We start from the raw sequence: 15,810 nt of genomic DNA, 5'->3' as shown, positions 1-15,810 counted from the left end.
TGGCAGAGGGAGAGCCCAGCTGGGGGCGGGCTGAGGCGCCCCTGAGTTGTTCTGTCTGGGACCCATGGGACTGGACCCTCCCCCCCTCCCCCAGTTACGTCACTGGATGCGAGCGCCTGGGAAGGGTGCAACGGGCGGGGAGGTACGGTGCCACGTGGAGGTGGCCGTGTTTGCAGGCTCACAGCCTCAGGGATAGTGTCGAGCTCCAGAGGCCAGGCCTCTGGTCCTTTCCCTTCAGCCTCGATCCTTTCCAAGGCTGTTTCCAGACCAGGATTTTGGGGAGAAAAGAGAATTACCAGACATTTAAGTGAAGATGTATCTGTGGGCTGTCTGTAACAGGTGGAAGGTGGGAGGGCTGCTGATGGGCTGGTGCCCAGGTGCTCCCCCTGCCCCCACCGCCCCCTGCAGGGACCCGGCACGGAACCGGCGAGCATGAGAGCACACGGCAGAAACCACGGGTCGGAGGGCAATTAATGCTCTTTATTTACACCACAAGAGTGACAAGTCGCATGATGAGGTACAAATACTGGACTCCGGTGAAGTGGAGCCGGCCGTCGGGGGAGGACACCGCAGTTGGTGCAAACCCCCCCCACACAGAATGAAACAAGAATGAGAAAACCAAGAACAGAATCTCCAACTCCACTGAGAAAGGGAAAGGACCCCGGGAAGGTCCAGACAATCAAGAGAGAACGGATGCGAAGTTACAGAGGAGACGGGTCTCTGCCGCCCGCGTGGCGCCCGCAGGAGCCGGAAGTGGGCGTGGGCGGGGACGGGAACGCGTCCCCACCGCGTTTTCTGCGACAGACCGTGAGGAGCTCTTGGGTGAATAGGGTCAACCCCCCTCTTATACAGACACATGATAGTATGTTTGTCATTCTCATAAATTGGAAAATAGCGCCTCCACTGTGGAGCACACACACCAAAAAGATTGAAGAAAAAAAAAAAAAAACCAACCACAAACAGAAAATGTCTGCTTTCTTTTTCCTTCAATAGGAGGCTTATAATCATGTCAAAGACACAAAGTGAGCTGAGCTGTGAAAGCTCTGCTTCATTACAAGGAAGAAATGGTGTCCTTTCGATGCAAAGCATGATTTTAAACCACAGCGAGCGCAGCACAGTTCGTGACTGCTGAGTGTCGAGTGAGATCCTAGCCGAACATCACCCGGAAGTCAGGAAAAGCGGGCCAGACTGTGCGGAAAGGGCCGCGGGGGCCGCGGCTTCCCCGGGGAGGGGGACCAGGGAAGAAACCCAACGGGGCAAGTTCCTCCAGAGCAGCTGCGGGAGACGGGCGGTCCGCCTCGACCTCCGCATCAGCTCCCTAAAACACTGTCTCCACATAAATACAATAAACTCTATTATTGGTATGCCACAAGTGCTAGATAAACTTTTTCTTAATATGACAAATGTTTAAGTAGTCCTTTTATTTTTTCTTACAATAAAAAGTACAATTTCTTAAGAATAAGTTCAATAAGACGCAAACGTTCCCCCCTCCCCCACTCTCCTTCAAGGTTTCGTTTTACAGAAAAAAAAAAAAATCCCCATCTTTTGTTGTCTGCAAATGTCATGGGAGGGGAACAGAAAGGCATTTCTCTTCTTCCCCAAGCTGCCGCGTTTGCGTGCAAAATCCGTATACAATATAAAGACATGCCGCTCGTACAGCCCATGCAACCTCCAGGTGTAGGAAACTTAAAAAAATATACTCATATGTGTTTATATATATATTTATATACGTATCAATGCCCGTAAAACACGTGGGCCCGAAAGTCTACAAAAAAGAATGGAATGAGCGTGTGGCTGTGACCAGGAAAGGAGGAATGTTCCGATCGAAAATCAAAAACAAGAAACTCCATTGCTTAGTGCTGCAAAAATCAGACTTGCTTTCGTGTCAGAACCAGGACAAAACGGTCCTTCCTCTGGAAACAAACTTGGAAAGGAAGTCAAGAAAAACCCAAACGCTTTGACAAAGTGGCCCTTCGGAACCGGAGGGGCGGCTAGTCCCAGGCGGCCGGGGGGCGGCCGGGGGACGGCCGCCTGCTGGTGGGGCTCGGGCGCCCTGAGGCGCAGCTGGAAGGCCCGAAGGGCAGGGGGACACCACGAGTCGCGCGGCATCATGGGGTTTCCTGCAAAGGGGTATAAAGTGCTCACTTGCTGACCCCCAGCCAGTGCCCCCAAGGCCTCTGAAAAGGAACAAAAAGGCTAGAGGTCCAGGGACCACAGCGGGAAGGTGTGGGTGCCTTCCCTGAGGCGGTGGGAGCTCCGGGTGGGCCCTCCGCCCTCTGCCCCAGACGGCTGGCTGTGGAGAAGGGCTGAGTGTATCTTCAAAGAAAACAAAAGGCTACACGGTACTGCTTTAAGCACGCTTGTGAAGCTGGAGTGAGCTGACAAATGAAAAAGGCCCCCGTTGGGCCTTCTGCAGAGGAGGTCTCTGTTGGATGAGAACAGAAGCAAACCCTTCCAACAGGAACTTGGCCACCAAGGTCACCTGTTATCCCATCACCTGGAAAAATGTCAGGTGATGTTTCTCCCCAGGAGCCATGGCTGGCAGGAAGTGGGCAGGTGGCAGGGGGGTCCCAGGAGGCCAGCAGACACGACTGGCTGGGGCCTGCCTCCACTGTTGGGGGCTGGGTGCCTCCAACTCCCCCACCAACCTGGGCCTCAGGGCAAGGAGCCAGGAGGAGAGGGGACACCAGGCATGGCCCAAGACCTTCCTGTCCTACTCTTGACCACTGTCCTGAGAGTGACCAACAGCAACCCGATGACCAAGCCGGTCCAAGAATCTGGGCTCCTTTGGTCCCAAGTCTGGCTGCATCAGAGTCTCTTCCAGAAGCTACCCTGTAAATGTCACCAGACTTGAGACTTGGCTGGGGTTCCCTGCCCATGGCAAGCTGTGTCTGCGCTTCCTCATCAGAACCCGATGCACACTCTGGAATGAAACTGGTGGCTTCAGGGCTGGAAAATGAGTTACCACTAAAAACTGATCCTTTTCAGTTACTGTCAAAGAGAAAAAAAAGAGCCAAGGATAGACGTCCTGATGGGGAGTCTGCTGTCCCCACGGGGTCACCAGGCAGCGAGGGTCCAGGCTCTCCGTGGCCACAGGCTTCAAAGTTCAGGCCTACTGCCCCTAGCCAGGGCCCTGCCACGTGGCTGCCGCAGAAGAGCCTGGGGAGGGTGCACAGGCCCACTGGCCACACGCGTGGCCGACAAGTTTACAAGCTCTTTGGAAAAGCCAAGTGAAAAATGCTATCCTGACCACGTGGTCAGAGACGTCTACACGTGAGTTTCATGGATACTGATGGCCCATGGTGGCTGGCAAGCCCCTCAGCTCAGCGCTGCGAGGGTGCCCCCTGCCCAGAAAGCACGGGCGGCAAAGGAAGGCTCCACGCTCTGTGTGCAGCCACAGGCAGGCCCAGGTGGGCAGACCTCAGACCCCGCTGCACGCTCCGCGCTCACTCTGAAAATAAACTCTGTGCTCACTGTACAAAAATAAACAAAATGAAAATAATAATAATAATAATAAAAAAAATACCTTCCAAAGTTAAAAAAATGTACAAGCAAAAGTTTAGAAAGGAAAAAGGTTGACGTTATTACCATTCAGAAAACTGCTAAATGGTGAGAAAAAATGTAAAATTCACAAAACAATGCTTATTCCGGATCTTTTTGTGAAAAAATTCATACAAAATCAACAGCAAATTGATATCCTTTGCTATAAAAACTTATCAGGTACACATGTGCATGGAGGCTTGGAGTGGGGAGGGGTCAGGTCAGAAAATAATTAAGATGAAGGTACAATCTTGCAGGGCAGGTGTCCCATGGCGAACCTGTGATTGAAAGCTCTCCAATCTGGAGTTCAGAAATAACATGAGCTTCAAACTAGATCCCTTTCCACAAGCACCTTGAGAGCTGAGTCACAAGCCGTTCATTCGCCAGGGACCTTTACAATCTGCATTTATTTTATATATATATACTTTTTCTATAAATGCATTATAAATATTTTATCAAGATTTCATAAGAATCAAGTTTCTTAGCTTGGAATACATTGGAATATATATTATACATATATATATTTATTTATACCTAAAATTTTAAGCAATACTTCATGCTACTTGCTTTTAATAAAAAGCATTCCGATCGTAACACTGAAAGTGTGCCTAGGACATGCTTCACAACCAAATGGAGATGCTCAATTGTTATATGATGTACGAGAAAAAGAACACTTTGGATTCATTTAAAATTTGTTGGACTTCGAAACCCCCAACAGTATTTGCCACTATTTTGGAACTACCTCCATTTTTCTTCAACAGCAATAAAGCGAAACAGGGTGGCAGGACCTCAGCCCTCCAGAGCTGCTGGCCGAGGCGGGGACCACTTGTGAAGCGCCAGGCCAGTGCGAGCCGGCCTCCGGCCCCACCGGCCACAGGGAGCGGTCCCACCGACTCCTGCTGTTTATTTTTCTTAAGGCATTGTTCCTCGGACTTCGGAAAACCCAGCCACAAAAATCCATCAGAGCAATAAAAAAAAAAGGCACAAACGCGCATCTTCCGTCGGCTTTGAGAAACCAAAGCCGCACGGGCTCACATTTCTGCTTTTGTCCAGTTTTTTTTTTTTCCTTAAACGCTCGCCCGCTCCGTGTCCCAGCCCCACCGCGCACCCGCGGTGCGCAGGGGCAGGCCAGCGCCGGAGCGGCTGACTCTTCTCTGAAAAGAAATAAGCTACAGAATGAGTTGAGTGGTTTACACGGAGACTGTGGGATTGTGGGGAATCACCAAACCGTAAGCACCAGTTTTAATCAAGTTTGTTTTGTGTCGTGAGATCTTTGATTTTCATTTTCTTTTCCTCGGGTCGGCTCGCTCGGCAGGCGGCTCTGCCCCGAGCCCCCGCGGGCTCCCTCCCTCCGCGGCTGCCCTGCGGGGCCCGGAGCGCCCGCTCCCGCACGTCCGTGTGTCGGCGCGTCCCGACGTCTGCCCGGGTCCGGCAGGCAGAGGGCCGCCGGCTGCGGCTCGCCCCGCCGCGCCCGCGGGCTCGGAGGAGGCCGGCAGGACGCAGGGCGGCAGCAACTTTTCTCGGCGGAGCTTCAAGACGGAGACAGACAAACAAGAGACCCGCAGCTGCGGGAGCGGCTACAGAGGCGGCTCCTCTTCCATGGGCTCCTCGTCGGGTCTGCTGGGGCGGGCGGGCGGGCGGGGTGGCAACAGAGGAGAGGGTGGATGTGCAAGGTTCCTAGCTATCTCTGCCCCCCAACTCCGAGGCATCCCCGCCCCCAACCCCGAGCCACCTCCACCCCCATCTCCTAGCTACCCCGCCCCGACTCCTAGCCACCCCCGCCCCCTCAACTCTCAGCGACCCCCACTCTTCCCCTAGGGAAGTGTTCCTTCTGGCCCAGACGCCCTTCAAGTCTTTCTCAGGCTCTTGCTTCTGGGAAGAGGTGTGGTGCAGTCTGCCCTGGGGCGAGGGTGAGGCCCTGCTGAGCTCACCCACTCCCCGCCCTGCTGAGCTAGCACGTGCCCCCAATACACCCGGGAGCAAAGACCCGGGTCACCCGCAGATGGCGGCAGCACCCACCGCCGGCCAGTGTCCGTGCTCACCTCTTCTCAGGGGCCTTCACGGCCACAGACAGCGAGGCCATGGCAGTGACAGTCTCGGCTTCCTCGTTCTCACACTTCTGGGCCTCGACCAGGGAGTAGCCAGCGGTGGAGGCGAGCCTCTGCAGGGAGCGCCAGTACTGGCCTGCGGAAGGGGCGGGTGACTGCTCAGATACGGGACCCCATCCCTGTGCTTGGGCCCACGGGGCTCCAGCAGCACCCATCGCTGGTGACTCCAAAGCACCACGCTCTCCAGAGACAGAAGCCACGAGGTGGCCTGGTTAGAAACTCACAGAGGGTGGCAGTCTGGAAAAGCTTCCCCGTGACCAGGAGAACTGGGCCCTTCAGGGGCAGGACACCTGGGTGGGGGTGGGCTCCAGGGAGGGTCCCTCCCTCAGGGTGGGGCGGCTGGGACGAGCACTCCCTGACTCCCTGCTGGAGTCCCGAGATGATGGGGGTGGGAGCAGGCAGCCTCCCGGTGTCTCCTGGGCCTCAGGGCTCCTCATTCAGGAGGCCAGGAGCTCAGTGCACAGCAGGAGACCCTGGGTCCCGCCCATGGACACGGACACTGGCGACTGGGCCACCCCGCAGACCCAGGATAAAGGCGGGGCAGAAGTCCGTGTGCAGCCCCTGGGCTCCTGGGCCCCATCGCTCGAGGGGCAGGGCTGGTCTTTGGGCCAAGGGTACCCTGAACTGATGGAGTGGGGTTTGCTGGTCCAAGGGCAGAGGCCAGACCCGAGGACACAGGCTTCCATGCGGGTCCCAGCCTGTCAGTGGGGAGCCTGGAGAAGGGACCTCACACACCCCCTGAACCACAGCGCTTCTGCCCCACAAAGCAGAGCTGGTGACTTGGCTGTGGCAGGTTGTTGGGACGTCAAGCGGGGTGAGAGGAGAGTCACCAGCTCATCACATTCGCCCTGAAAGCCAGGTCTCAACAGGCGGGCCTGGGGACGCTGCTGGCAGTGAGAGAGAAGCAGGGGGTGGGGGCGGTATGGGGGGTGGGAGAAGGGCTGTGGAGTCGGGCCCCTCCCTTGGGGGGGGTCTCCTTGCTGAGCCCTGGGCCAGGCAACTTACTGTGGATTTCAATGACCTTCTCCATCGACCGCACGGCGTTGGCGTTGGGTCTCTGCTGTAAGACCTTTTCTGGGAGAGGATCGAGCTGGGGATGAAAGAAGAATACACGGTGAGTTCGAGGCCATCAGTAGAGTCCCTGTGCATGTTTGGATGGGACGTCTGGATCATAGAATCCCCGTGCGTGTTCAGATGGGACGTCCGGATCATAGAATCCCCGTGCGTGTTCAGATGGGACGTCCAGATCAGTGTCTTCCTCACGTGCACGTGCTAACAGAGAAGACAGCTTGAAAAAGCCAGAGGTGGTTGTGGCATTACATAAATGTTTTCACAGAAGTAAACTTATTTTCCTTAAGGTGTTTCCCCTAGGAGGCTCTCGGGTACGTTCGTGGGTGCCCGTGTGGGCAGGACACTAGCTGGTGTCCAGAGGCAGCTGGCGCAGAGGGGTGGCAGCATGGGCTCCACCGCTGGATGCACGGCACAGCGTCAGGGGAAGGGATGATGACTTTTCGGAAACATCAGTTTCATCACACTTGTCAACAAGGGTTTTATAGACAGGGCTTGAATATCCCCACTTTGGGCCTCCCTGGTGGCTCAGCGGTAAAGAATCCGCCTGCCAAGCAGCAGATGTGGGTTTGATCCCTGGGTCAGGAAGATCCCTTGAAGGAGGAAATGGCAACCCAGTCCAGTATTCTTGCCTGGGAAATCCCATGGACAGAGAGGCCTGGCGGGTTATGGTCCAGGGCGTCACAAAGAGTCAGACACAACTGAGCGACAAGCACATCTGCCCTTCAGGGTTTTCTTCCAATGATCAGAGAAAAGGTAGACAGAGGGTGTGAGCATCTCTGCTCCGAGCTCTCCCTGAAGTCCCTGCCGCAGGTGGAGTGGGGAGGCGCACACGGCCCACCTGCCTGACGGCCACAGGGCACGCCGGGTGTCTGCCACAGAGCCGCCCAGCACGCGGGCTAAACCGATCACAAAGTACTTGCTCCTCACAAGTGCACTGCAGCCAGCGTTCCCCATGTTTATTTGCAGTACAGGCAGCCCCCGCTCCAGGGCCCGGCCGAATTCCCTGTCGCCCCTGACTGAGGGCTCGCGGCCCTCACTCTGCCTCCTTCTTGACTTTCACTGACGTGGCATCGTTGTTACTGTCTCCTGGAGTTCCTGTTGATTCGGGCTTTCCTGCACTGACACCTCCGTCTTGCTCAACAGACAGCTGCCCGGGCTGTCGTCCTGCCTGAAGCTCCTACAGTTTCCTTTGGAGAAGGTCTCACGGGTCAAGCTTTCCCAGGTTATTTCTCTCTTCCCACCCACCCCAGCCCCGCGGCCACAGTCCCGCTGGGCCTGCGGCTCTGGGCTGGTGGGCTCTTCCTCTCGACACGGAAGACCTTGCCCCGCTGTCTTCTGCTTCCTTCACTGTGAAGCGGTTGGTGTCTGGCTCACACTGCTCCTTGTGGGTTGCCTGTCTGCTCTCTCCGGCTACTTTCACAGTTTCCTGTTTGTCTTCGTGGTCCTGCAGTCACTCAGATGAGCTTGGATGCAAGCTTTTTTTTAAACTCTCTGGGTTGGGCCCCCTTGCCTTCCAGGGCTGAGAATGGTGCCTCCATCAGTCACGGAATATCCTGGGCCGCTGGCACTTTCAGCCATCCACCCCGCACTCTGGTGGGGTCGCTGAACAGACACACAAGCCCCCTTCTACGCCTTGTCTCTGGGCTGTGCTCAGCCCCATTCCTTCAGTTGTTGCTTCTAGACTGTGGGATTCCTTGGTGGCTCAGTGGTGAAGAATCCTCCTGCCAAGGCAGGAGATGAGGGTTTGATTTCTGGGTGGGGAAAATCCCATGGAGAAGGAAATGACAACCCATTCCAGTAATCTTGCCTGGAGAATCCCATGGATAGAGAAGCCTGACAGGCTACGGTCCACGGGGTGGCACAGAGTCAGACACAGCTGAGCACACACATCCCTTCCAGGTCATCAGCCTCCTCTCTAGCTGATCTCACCAAGTTTCTGTTTTCTGCTAATGTGCTCTCATTTTCAGACGTTCCATTTGGCTAACTTTAAACTATCCCATTTCAGTTTCAGCGATTTCTGGTTCATCGTTCATTAGTATCTTACTTTTAATATGTTAAAATGATTACTTTATCGTTTAAAACGGAAATGAACAATTAAGTTCTGGTAGGGCTGGTGACGAAAATCAGAGGCGGCGCAGATAAGCATGTTAGGATAAGCACCATGACTACAGGAATAGTAGAGATGAAGACAGTACAGGAACGCTGTCAACTTCAGTCAATAATTTGGAAAAATTGGCCGAGATAGAAAAAATTCCTGGTAAAATGTAATCTTTCAAAATTTACTCAAGAAGGGATAAAAAATAAATGACAAAATCAGTCACTTAAAAATTTCACCCAAAGGAGACCCACGGCCCAGGAAAGCCCTTTCAGTCGAGGAACAGATTATTCTGACCCTACATTCACTTTTACAAAGAGGGTACTCCCAGCTGTCCATCGGTCTGTCTGTCCCTCCAACCATCCATCATCCATCCATCCATCCATCTATCCAACCACTCATCCATCCAACCAACCACCAATCCATCCACCCACCCATCTATCCCTCCATTCAACCATCTACTATCTATCCATTTATCCATCCATGTACCCATCCACCACCCACCCATCCATCCATCCACCAGTCCATCCATCTGTCCAACCATCCACCAGTCCATCTGTCTATCCATCCACCCATCTACCATCCATCCACCAAATCATCCATCCATCGATCATTTATCCATCCATTCACCAATCCATCCATGTACCCATCCGTCCATCTAACCACTCATCTACCCACCCATCCACCATCCATCCATCCAACCATCGACCATCCATCTATCCATTCACTAGTTCATCTATCCATCCATCCATTTACCAATCCATCCATCCATCCATCTGTCTATCCATCCACCCACCCATCCAACCATCCACCATCTATCCATTTATCCATCCCTCCATCTGCCCACCCATCCATCCACGCACCCATCCAGCCATCCAACCACCCACCATTATCCACTTATCCATCCATCCATCCAACCATCCACCCATCTGTCCATCCAACCATCCACCAATCTATCTATTCAACCACCCACCCATCCAACCAATTCTCCCCCCAAAATTGATTGGAAAAACATGGTCTAATAGAAAAATGGGCAAAAAAACGGAAAAGAAAGGTTGAGTGGCCAAGAGACCCGTGAAAAGGTGCTCAGCCTCTGAGGAACGAGGAAGTGACCCCCAGCTGAACTGAGTTCTGTGTTGTCCTGCAGACTTATAGGGTCAAATCTGAAATGCCATGTTGCTGAGGTTGGTCCTCCACTACTGAGGGCCTGAGGGACAAACACTCAGATGCCACCTTGTAGATGTGGGACCACCCCTCCCTCCACTGGGATCTGCCTCAGGGACGCAGGGCCATGGCTGACCGCACAGGGTGGGACCCTGATGTAATTCCCAACCTGGGCCAACCCGGTGAGTCCTGGGCCAGAGAGCAGATACAGATGGAGAGCCCCTCCGGGAACACCTGCAGGTCCCCGTGAAGACAGGAATGTCCTTAAGCACCTTCGTCAGTGGGCCACCAGGGGCAGAGCCCAGGTCCCTTGTGTGTATGAAGCTGGAGCAGAAAACATGCCTTTCAGGTTTGGGGTCCTCACTGTGGCATAAACAGCTGAGGCCTCATTGTTGCAGTACAGCTCTGATAGTTTGCTAGGATTTTATCCCTTTTAAGAAAAAAGCAGTCTTTAGAAAATAACTCATTCCATAAAATGCCTATTACTTGAAGGCAAAGAGGTGTGTCAGAGCACGGTGCCAGGAATTTTCTGAAATGCAACCCCGGTCCTGTTGCTCCCAGTCCTGGGGGGACCCCCAGGTCTAACCTCCCCAGGGGGCCCTGGACGTGGCTGGGGGCTGACCCTCCAGGGGGCTACATGGCTCTCCTCCAGCACCCTCTGCCCGGGCCACGTCCGGTGAGCACCCTGGCGCCCACACTGCCGTCTGCTTCCCCACCACCATTTCTGTGGCGGCTCCCCATCTCCAGCCGCTCTGGGCGTCAGTCTACCCCTGGCATGTGTGTAGCCTCCACTTTACACACAAGGACTGGGCAGTGCGGGGAGGCTCTAGCTCTTAAAATACATAAATCTCTCATTACTTGGGGTCTTATTTTTCATTTAATAGACATCCCTGAGCAGCCCAGGGAGAACCAACCACTATCCACCCTACAAACTTAGGAAACATCAGGGAACAAAAGAGACAGACCTCCGCCTGGCCTCACAGAGCAGGGCCCCACGTCTGTGGGACCGGCCTGGGTGAGGGGTGACGTTCACTCAGGGGCCAGGGCGGTGGGCCGCAGGGAAAGCAGGGGAGAAGGGGTCAGGCTGTGCTGAGCAGGAGAGGGCCTGGGGGGCAGGTGCGACTGGGAGCAGGGAATCGGGCTTGGCAGAGGGATCTGAGGCAAATGGAGGCGTATGGTGGCCCCAGGAGGAGAGCAAACGGGCCACCATCCTGCTCTTGGCCCGGCCGTGCGAGCTCGGAGAGCTGGGGTGTGTGCCTTCAATTGCCCGCCTGTGTCTGGAAGGAGTCAAGCTGGAGAGGCTTTGAGGACTTCCCTGGGGGCTCAGACGGTAAAGTGTCTGCCTACAATGCAGGGGACTGGGGTTCAATGCCTGGGTCGGGAAGATCCCCCGGAGAAGGAAACGGCAACCCACTCCAGTATTCTTGCCTGGATAATCCCATGGATGGAGGAGCCTGGTGGACTATGGTCCACGTCGTCACGAAATGTCAGACACGGCTGAGTGACTTCACTTTCACTTGGAAGAGAACAGAGGGCCGGCTGTGGGTGACGCTGAGTCCGAGTGATAGATGGGAGCCCCTGGCCACCCCGGGGCACGTGCACCTCGCGTGTATTCCACTTCACAATTGAATCAGAAAGGAGGCTCGTCCTAAGCTCGGCCTTTAACAAGCCAGCCTCGGGGAAAGTTCGCAAGAAAACCCTTGTGCAGAGCGCCTGGTTGTGGGTGTGGGTGTGGCTTTCTACTCTGCAGTTTACAAGAGCTCACACCACACCCTGAGCGAGCAGAAACCAGAGAGGTTACAGCACCAGAGAAAACGGTCCTTACGAAATCTTGGCCGAACCCAGGTCACAGCGTGTGTTTTCCAGAAAACGAAACTGCACTTTGGTGGACATCTCTGGGCCTGCCGGAAACACGAGAGATGACGGAGCCCAGGCCCCCAGCCTGTCCTCAGGGGCTCACGCCCCATCCCACTGTCCGGGAGCTGCCCTGCCATCTGCCCAGCCTGTGACGGTCCTGACTCATGGCCGCGCCCAGGTTCAGACGCCCGGCCACCCTGGCAGGTGCCCCAGCCCCCGCGTTCTTCTCAAGGAGACAGACAACGTCCCCCGGGTCTCTCTGGCCCACTCCACCCCCTGCCCAAAGGCTGGCTCTGCGACCCCCTCTCCCCATCTCAGTCCCTTCTCCCCATGGGCAGAGGGCCCTGCAGGACTCAGCCATGGGGGCCCGGGGGCCGCCCCAGCCTGCTCTCCTGCGTCCTCCCTTCTCTCTCGGCCTCTCCAGGACCACTTCCAGAGATGGGTTTCTGGTCGGCCTCCTCTCCCGAGTCTTCCGCCCTCAGGCCCAGCCCCAGCCTCCCTGCTGGCTCCCCTGCGGAGGGGCCGGGGGCCATCTGCGGTCGCCTCTGACTGCGGTTCCCACCTGCTGGCCGAGCTCCACCGGGGGCCTTAGGAAAGCACGCTCCTGCCAGGGCCAGCGCTGAGCCCTCCTGGGCCATCCCCTCCTCGGGGTCCTTGAAGGGCTGGGCTGTGGATGGGGTCCCCTCCCCCTCAGGAGGAGGGCCTGCACGTCTGTCTGTCTGCTCAGGCTCTGTGGCCTCAGCGTGTGGACTGCATCTGGCAACAGGGCCGGACTCAGCGATTATCTGGGGCCGGCCACGTGGCGTTTCCTGAGCCTCCTGGTGACGGCGCAGAGGCTTGGAGGACGTGGCTGGTTTTCAACAGTTTTTAAACACTGACGAAAATGAACCACATGGCACCAAAAAACCACAATTCCTTTGGACAAAGGTTAAAAGACTGAGGCTCCATTGATAGGACTGCGGAATGCATGCACCCAGGATGGCGGGATGCTCCCGGGGCCCCCGAGGTGGGTTCCGGTAACACCCTCGGGCTCAGGTCCCCATTCCCTCACAACAGGAGGCCCAGGAGCTCTGGGGCGGGTCCCCTCTTGCCCGCAGAGGGTGCAGGGCCACTTCTCCAGGGGAGGGTTGGGAGCTGATGAGCCCGCTGGAGGCACATCTCGGACACGCTGGAGGCCCACCTCCCCGACCCAGTGTAAGCCGTGTCCTGAAACATGACTGGGGGACAGCCTGCTCCATCCTCACGGCCTGCGTGCAGCTGCTTTGGTGAGGTGAGCACAGGTGAACCACAGCTGGCGGGCTGGAAGCTGACAGCGGGCTCGGTCAACCCTGCATCTCCTGCGTCCACCTGCCGCTTCTAACCCCCCGGGGCCGCCTCACTCTGTGCCCTGGCGAGACAGCACAGCGGAACAAGGGAGGGACACTACCGCGGCTGCTGGCCACTTGATCCCCTACCACCTCCTGCGTGGGGTCTTGGACTTGGGCTCAATGAGACAGTGCCATGGGACCCCCAGAAGCCGCATGGCTAAACAGAAAATGGGCCCCAAAGGAGTCTCCCCTTGGGGGCGACCTGTGACGAGAAGTGACTCCCCATCTGCCCGGGGCCCCGCCCTGGGCTGCAGCTGCTTGGCACACCACCCACCCAGCTCCTGTAAGTGACATCTCACTGTCACCATCCCGAAGGGCTGCAGATGGCGTGAAGCTGAAACTAGTCAATGCAGCAGCTTCATGTCCAATGGTCAATCCACACAGCTTCAGTTCAGTAGTCAGTACGATGGCTGTTGGGGTGGGGCAGCCCTCCAGGCCCAGCCCCGTGCATGCCCCTCTGCTGACCCCCACGGGTGGGCAACACCGGCCGCGCACAGTCGGCTTCCCCAGCCCCGGAGCAAGCTGTCCCCGTGCCCGGCATCAGCCTCATCAAAGGCCGAGGGGTGAGGCTCCCTCCAACTTTCTGGCATTAAAAAGATTTTTAAGAGACCTCGATAAAACTAGGGCTTCCTGCTTTTTGATGTGTTTCACCAAAGGAACACTTTGTCCGAAAAGCACAAGCAGCTGAGCTGAAAGCCGAGTTCTCTGCTGCTATTTTAAAATAGCTGGCTCTCAGAATCAAAAGCCCTCAGGATGGCTTGAATATATAAATCAGCTGCCTTCTCCTAGTAAAAGGGGTGGGGAGATCACGTTATGGGAAGAGAAGAGAGGTGGAGAGCTCTGCACACTTTGGAAAGCAAAAGCAGGTGGGGGTTTGCCAGAGAACATTCACACATGTTGCTAACAAGCTGACCAGACGGGAGATTCCAGCAGGCCCCTGGACCCAGGTGTGACTTCGGTTACAATGGACACCATCCAGGACACGCAGAGGTTGACAGGAGAAAACAGAGCCCTCCCCGGTGACTGCCCAGCCAAGCTTACCACCTCCACCCCTGTTGCCAGCCAGTGGCCTGTCCCAGCAGACAGCCAGGGAGCACGTGCCCAGGCCAGGGAGCACGTGCCCGGGCCAGGGAGCATGTGCCCGATTCAGGGAGCATAAGCCCAGGTCCTGGAGCACAACCCTGGGCCGTGGAGCATAAGCCCGGGCCGTGGAGCACAAGTCCAGGCCAAGGAGCACGGCAGGCAGGCCTTTCAGGGAGCTGCCCTGCAATTCTGCCTCTTTCCCTCCCTGCCAGGAGTCTCAGATCCCCCCTGTGAGCCCCTGGGCCCAGCCGCTGGGAGCTGCTACTGCAGGAAGGACACACCTGTCCGGGGGCGGGGCTCAGGCACCCTCACGGGGCACCAGATAACCCTGACCCTACTGAGAGAGGGTCTGCGCACTCTGTGAATGTGGAGAAGCCCCATTTCGTCTGACGGGCCCTGGGGAGGGGAGCAGCCTCCAGGCATCGCCAGGTGGGCCTGCACCTCCCTAAGGCCTCCACGAGACCCTCTGTGTCTGGGGAGTATGGACCCCGGGCCTTGCTCGGCCATGGGCCAGCTGGCGACCTGGGCCACTTGGCCCTGCTGCCCAAACACCAGCGGCTCTTTCCTTGGCCCCTCCCAGCAATGCCGTGGGAAAAGCAGCCAGAGAAAGATGTGTGGCGGGCGTGGGAACCACCCACGCTTCCCTGATGGGGTCAGGAGGCTGGGATGTGGCCTCATGTCCAAGGCCGTGGATGCATTTAAAGCCTTGGCAAGAGCATGGTTCCAAAATCCGAGGTGGAAGCTACAGAGTGGGTTTCCGTCATGAACTTCAGATTCTCAGAACCGACCCAGGCAGTATCCCCACCCCCGTCCTCCCCTGCCGGCGGCCGGGTAGCTTTGTCCACCAGGAGTGCCAGTGGGCATGAGCGTCCTGGCCTGATGGCATTTTAGCCTGGAAAGCTCCCTCCCAGCAGGTCTCCCTCCATGGAACCCTGCAAAGTTCCCTCTGATCCCCGCTGGGCATCGCCCGAGGGTCAGAGCAGCAGGAGAGCCACAGGGACCCAGGCCCACGCCCCAGCCCCCGAGACGGCGTGGTGACACCTCCCCCAGGACCTGCTTCAGGACGTCCCAGAGAACCGACCACCTGCGAGGAGGAAACCAGGTAAAGGCGTCCCGTGCGAGCCCCGCATCGAGGCGGGTGCCTTTAAAACACAGATGCTCAGCCGTCCGCTCAGGGGACATGGCTTCTAACTGTCCCTTTGCCCACCCACTTCCGGCCACAACCAGACAGTCCTGCCGGGTGGGCAAACCTCCTCTCGGATGCGAGTGGCAGATGTGCAGGCTGCGGGACAGTGGGGCAGGGCGGGGCCCTCCTACCTCATTCCCCAGCAGAGCAGAGACGCAGGCTTCCGAGGCGTCGCAGATGGCTGTGAGATCGTGGCCCCCCTCCAGCGCCAGGACAACCCGGCCACCGGCCAGGCCCATTAGCTGCTTCGTCAGGTACCCGAAACCTGCGGGGGACACGGGAGAGGCAAGTGGCGGCTGAGGCCAGGCCGCGGTGCCGGTGCCTGGCGGCAGACCAAAG

At 56.8% G+C, this 15,810-nt stretch overlaps 1 protein-coding gene across 5 annotated transcripts in view; it reads right to left on the bottom strand.

Annotated features, from left to right (window-relative positions):
- Positions 1-459: 459 nt before the first annotated feature.
- Positions 460-15,810, bottom strand: part of HDAC4 (histone deacetylase 4) — a 290,084-nt gene continuing 274,733 nt past the window's right edge. For 3 of the 5 annotated variants that reach the window (XM_042244201.2, XM_042244213.2, XM_042244206.2), the window contains exons 24-27: positions 15,603-15,736; positions 6,654-6,738; positions 5,583-5,724; positions 460-5,160 (exon numbers count right to left, since the gene is read on the bottom strand). In XM_042244201.2, the coding sequence (XP_042100135.1) occupies positions 5,118-5,160; positions 5,583-5,724; positions 6,654-6,738; positions 15,603-15,736 (404 nt within the window). In that variant the 3' untranslated portion in view covers positions 460-5,117. The remainder of the gene's footprint in view (positions 5,161-5,582; positions 5,725-6,653; positions 6,739-15,602; positions 15,737-15,810) is intronic. The other 2 variants (XM_027967041.3, XM_027967049.3) reach the window with 1 other exon arrangement.

Source organism: Ovis aries, chromosome 1 (assembly GCF_016772045.2).
Source record: "Ovis aries strain OAR_USU_Benz2616 breed Rambouillet chromosome 1, ARS-UI_Ramb_v3.0, whole genome shotgun sequence".
Lineage (NCBI taxonomy): Eukaryota > Metazoa > Chordata > Mammalia > Artiodactyla > Bovidae > Ovis > Ovis aries.
The sequence above is the reverse complement of the archived record's forward strand: the minus strand, read 5'-3'. Positions and strand labels throughout refer to the sequence as shown.